Source organism: Salvia splendens, chromosome 17 (genome assembly GCF_004379255.2).
Source record: "Salvia splendens isolate huo1 chromosome 17, SspV2, whole genome shotgun sequence".
NCBI lineage: Eukaryota > Viridiplantae > Streptophyta > Magnoliopsida > Lamiales > Lamiaceae > Salvia > Salvia splendens.
Genome location: NC_056048.1, coordinates 26,432,438 through 26,438,437, shown reverse-complemented (window position 1 = coordinate 26,438,437; position 6,000 = coordinate 26,432,438). Strand labels below are relative to the sequence as shown.

General features: G+C 34.5%; 1 protein-coding gene across 1 annotated transcript; it reads left to right on the top strand.

Annotated features, from left to right (window-relative positions):
• The first annotated feature begins 334 nt into the window (after positions 1 to 334).
• On the top strand, positions 335 to 1,908 carry LOC121775504 (expansin-A4-like). Its single transcript, XM_042172582.1, has 3 exons — positions 335 to 563; positions 691 to 1,009; positions 1,340 to 1,908. The coding sequence occupies exons 1-3, from the start codon at positions 422 to 424 to the stop codon at positions 1,647 to 1,649; spliced, it is 771 nt and encodes a 256-aa protein (XP_042028516.1). The 5' UTR covers positions 335 to 421; the 3' UTR covers positions 1,650 to 1,908.
• The last annotated feature ends 4,092 nt before the right edge of the window (positions 1,909 to 6,000 follow it).

Sequence of the window (6,000 nt, the reverse complement as noted above, 5' to 3'; positions counted from 1 at the left end):
AATTATTTTTGGTGAATCTCAAAAGAAAGAAACAATCTTTGAAATGGTTACCATGCTTTTATTAGCACAACTTGCAATTCAAGCAAAGCGGCAAACCAAAACCATTTCATATCTGTCAAACTTACACAAATCCAATTTCCCCAAACTACCCTTCTCCAGCCCAAAAATCCCCCAAACACCCAAGGGCAATTCCGTCAAAACAGTGTTACATGATTTGATTCAACAGTCTCTCTATTCCCATACATTTGCATTAATTAAGGATGAAAAAAAATAATGTTTGTTCATATCTCATGATATTCTCTCTCCTCCCCTGCCTCCATAAATACCTTCTTCTTGTTCCTCAATTCCCATTCCTTCATCCCATCCTCAGCCCCCCCAGCCCCCCCCAAAAGAAAAAAATTCCCATTAGCCAAAATCCACAATGCATTTCACTTGCATTGCCACTCTCCTTCTACTAGCCGCGGCCTGCGTCGAGGCCAAGATCGCCGGAGTTTACTCCGGGGGCTCCTGGCAGACGGCGCACGCCACATTCTATGGTGGCAGCGACGCCTCCGGCACCATGGGTAAGGCCAATTTAAATCAACCACATTAATTTATTTAATTAATTAATTAATTAATTTTGAGATGTTAATTTGTTAGTACTAATGAATGTGTGCACATTTTGTTTGTGGGTGCTGGGGTGGGCTGCAGGGGGGGCTTGCGGCTACGGCAACTTGTACAGCCAGGGCTACGGCGTAAACAATGCGGCGCTGAGCACGGCGCTGTTCAACAGCGGGCTGAGCTGCGGGGCGTGCTTCGAGATCAAGTGCAGGGACGTGCCGCAGTGGTGCCACCCGGGCAGCCCCTCGATCTTCATCACCGCCACCAACTTCTGCCCGCCCAACTATGCCCTGCCCAACGATAACGGGGGCTGGTGCAACCCGCCCCGCCCCCATTTCGACCTCGCCATGCCCATGTTCCTCAAGATCGCCGAGTACCGGGCCGGCATTGTGCCGGTCTCTTACCGCCGGTTAGTTCCTTTTTTATTATTATAATAGAACCCGAGACCTCGCTCTTTAGATACTCAAGTTTGCATCCTTATTGACAAATTCATGTATCTAATTAAAGCATCAATGATGATGAAAATGGAATTTAATAATTAAGGAGATTAAATTGTTATGATTTTCCTTCTATAACAGTATTCAAAAAAATCAGTCACATTTAGTTGATTTATCTAATATTCTATCTTAGACTATATTTTATTATATTTTATGCATATTTAGATAGAGACTACATTCTTTTGATTTTATTATTGTAGGATATAGTAATAATGTGAGTGAAATGAATGTCGATTTTTTAGGGTGCCATGCCAGAAGAAAGGAGGAATAAGGTTCACTATTAACGGACACCGTTACTTCAACTTGATTCTGATAACGAATGTAGCGGGTGCAGGTGACCTCACGAGGGTGTGGGTGAAGGGGTCAAGGACTAACTGGATGCCCTTGAGCCGTAACTGGGGGCAAAATTGGCAATCCAACTCGGAATTGGTGGGACAGTCCCTCTCGTTCCGAGTCAAGGCTAGCGACCGCCGCGGCTCCACCTCATGGAACATTGTCCCTTCCAATTGGCAATTTGGGCAGACTTTCACTGGAAAGAATTTCAGAGTCTAAATTAAGTCAACATTTTGCCTTACAAAATTAGTAAAATCCAAATGTTTTTTTTTTGTTTTGATTTATTTGTGAGAGATTGGAGAGTTAAATGAGGAAAAGTGAAAGTGGAGAGTTTACATATGTTTGTGGTCTTGAATTGCAACTTTTGATGGAAAAAAGCTTGAAGTGGCTGCAAAAGTTAAAGTATTGTGTGGCCCTCGGCTTGATCCATTTGTTATGAGAGTATATAATTTATAAATATATATTTTGTTTGAGAGGATGTTTTATTTCTCAATAATTATATATAAGTTGCTGGTTATTCAAGAATTCACAGTACATTTTTTATGGCTATATATTCATTTCTCTCATTCTCTACCTCTTTCTTCAAGATTATGTCACAAAGTGGCTCTTTTACAATATTGCATCAATTGGTTTAGTAGGAGTGACCAATTTTTTAATTTTATTATATTAAGGTAATCATTTTATTAATTTTTAATGTATATTTAATGAGATAATTTATTGTATTTATATATACCATTATTTTAAACAATATAGATGCAATTGCTTATCCATATGGGCTAAGTCGGCGTTTTTAATGTGGACCATATTCAATTAAATTTATTAGTCAAAATTAGTAGTGTTAATTATAATAATATATAGGAGTATTAATGAAAACAAAACGCATAGTAAAAAGCAACCGTTTATGATTAATGCAAATTGCTTTTCACCAAAAAAGAATCATGTGATTGGTTGAGACTTGAGATGGCCAATAAGCATCCTATAGAAACATTCATCATTAGTATGTGTCTATCAGAAACATGGCATCAAACAAATTGAATAATGAACCATCATATCGAAAACCCATCTTAAATTTGAATAACATTAAAATCAGCCCAACATTAATCAGATAATAAGAGAGGGTAGAACTTAGTTTGAAAATTTTCATATATAATTAATGCCTTAAGTCATAATTGAATTTACCACCATAAACTATCATTGTAATTTGTAGGTTTGTAGCTAAATCATGGATGAAGTCATCAAACGACCAAGTGAATGAGGCCCAACTCATCTTTATCCGATACATGTGTCAATTGAGAACCTAGGAAACAACTGTAGCTTCAAATAAAGTCATCATCGACTCGTAAGCGTCAGAATGAAGAAGCGGTGTAACAGCTTTAGCTGGCAATCGACATCAACTCCAACAACTTATGGAGTTTTTCGACTCATATGGACCAATTACGTTGTATAAATGCTCCATTTTCACTGAGTTTGTGATGAACAATGCTAATTTGCAGATTTATTTACATAATTGGCTTGTACAATGTTCAAATTTACTTACCAAACGGTCCAAATGCTTTATCTAATAATTAGGGATATTGTAACTAGTGAGATATTATAACGTTTGACATTTTTCATGATTTATGATAAGTATCTTTTACTTAAACAAATTGATGTTTTGGACCAAATGATTTCTCTAAGAATTAGTGACATATTATAACGTGTGACTTTTCACGAGTTATTAAAAAATGACCAAATGATTTCTCTAAGAATTAATAATGGATATTTTCAGATATTTAATTAATATTTAAAATTATTCACGAATTTCAATTAATTTAAAATGAATACATATATACCATTCTATGGAAAAAAAAATATTAAAAAAATCAAATTAATTATTGCAGATTGGAGAAAAGATTAACATTTCATTGCATATGTAAGTTTCATAACAATATCTGTTACTAATCATTGAGTAGAATTTGTTTGAGCATTTTTTATATTCAACAACATTTTTAAAAAATTAAGCAGAAACATTAGACAATAATCAGTATTGGGAAAAACTTTCGTATGCAAATTAAGATACTCTCGCATAGTCGCATTAACGAACGCTCTCGTTGCCTCCAACCAATTACTGACACGTGTAAACAACGCGCCGAAGCTATTGGTAAATAAATAGGATACGAGGATGGAGAGCATTCCCAGATGCAACAAGGCTTGAGAAAGGTAATTGTGAGATGGATGGATGGATATGAATTGCATAACAAAGCCAATAGTCCGGCAATATTGACTGACGCGCGCATGGCTTATTTGCTACCATATGTTCCTTCCATCGGTATCTCATTGTGGGCTGCATGAATCAAGATGGGAAGCTTCTCCACACAAATCACATGAATTAATTTCAATGACTTGCGTAGGTAGCTTCACATCCTGCAATCCACAATGAGATAACGAAGAAAACAACATCTGATAACAAACTATTTATGGCGTCACTCAATAATGCCAGACTATTTGGTTTGATACCCTTGCAACTACCACACTAATAAAGATATGACACATTATGTGACTAAAATTAAAATTTTCACCACAACCCTTGCAAGAGAGCCATATTTTGGAGAGAGGAGGTTTTGTTAGAATGAGCATTGTATTTGGGTTTGTGTGTGTGTGTGAGAGAGAGAGAGAGAGAGAGAAAGGGGTGTTTTATTGGAATGAGCTATGCCTTTGGCAGCTCCTCTATTTATTGTTTGTTTTTACATGTAAAATGTGATGAGAATGTCACCATTCTTGTCACAAATATTGAGGAATTGCACATATATTTGCATACTTTGTAGAGATGGGAGTTAAAAAGTGTAATAGAAAATGTCATCATCATGTGATCATCTTCTACTTTTGAGTAATATACTGAGATAGCTTTATTGATTTACAATATGGCTTATTCTTTCACTTTATGCAAATCAGAATGGGACAGCTGAATGATATGGACAATGGGCATCTTATAATTTGGAATTAGTTTCATAAAATCAATCGATTTTTGATATATTTCCCACAAACTTAAAACTTGGTCACAAAATTCATGAACTTGTGAAGTGTGCTAAGTTTTCCAACAATTTAGAATTTCAGTGAAAATTGGGAGATATTGTAAAACTCGAGTAACGACAAAACAACATCATTTACAACCATTAACATCGGCGTCGTTTCTTATGTTGACCATTTCTTTCAACTATATAATTTGACATGTCACATCAAATTAAATCTTGGGAAAAATTAATATCGTGGGAAGTTCCTACAAGGTGCAAATTAGCAATCAAGTTTTAAGTTTGTAGAAAATACGAGATTTCGATCAAGGTTTATAATTTTAGAGACCATGACCCAACAAAAAATATTACACCAGAACATTTTGGTATTCTAAAAATTATTGCCATGTTTATTTAGCTATAAATTTTAAATATAACGTCATATACTGTGACAAAACTAAAATCAGATGTGCATATTTTAGCAATATCATTATCTAATAAGATTAGCTAATCAGAATCGGGAATCTTGATTCTCTATTGTATACTTAGATTTTTGGTGAAATATTTTTTCATGTGCTGCAATCCTCAACCCACGTTAAATTTTTATGAACTTCAAATGATATAAATGAGTGTTTCCATTATCATTTAGCTAGGAAATTGTAGCAAATAAGTACTTACTATTTTGCTCTCTAAATAGATTGTATACATGTTTTACTGTGAAATCATTTTAATTTATAGATTTTATATTTTAATTTTAATGACCTAATTACATGAGAGATTTGAAGAACAACTAGTCAGCTTTTATATATTTTAATTTTAAATAATTGTGAATGTCATACTGCTCATACATGAATATATTAAACAATACAACAAAGTATTTAAATACACTACATAAGATTGCAAAGATGTTATTCCATCATAGATTTGATGGACAACGTATTTTTTGAAGAATTGATTAACTTAACTGAGACCTAATTACAATACTATTAGGATGGAATTTCTTTTAGAATTTAAAATAGGAATAACGGTCTGTAAATTTGAAATTTTTAATCGATTTTGATATTTAGCATAGTATATGGAACAAATACAAGAAACACTTGAATAAAATTTCATTAGAAAATTATGACCATACCACCAATTTTAAATATTACTACTATACGAAATACAAATCAATAATCACATTACAGTTTACACTATAGATTTGATAAAATTAGATGAAAAACCCAATTTTAAATAAAGGCTTTGGTAAATATAAGATGGAAAATGGCAAAAACAAATGAAAATGAAGTCGAAAAAAGGGCTCATATCAAGTGTAAATTTTGGCGTATTCACTGTGGGGAGAGAGAAAGAAGGAGATGAATGTGATGAGAGAAGGCGCCAAATAGCCAGCCAATTCCAGATGAAAGGGGGCGGCATCCAAATCTTCAAACATTCATGTCAATCTTCTCTCATGGGGGCTTCACTTTCTAGAGAGAGAAAACCAGCCCATCCCACTCGAGCCTCTCTCTTTCCAATCACAGCCCCTATTCTCACACAAATTATGCAGATTTCTTAAATCTGTGTAAAATTATGAACACAAAGGT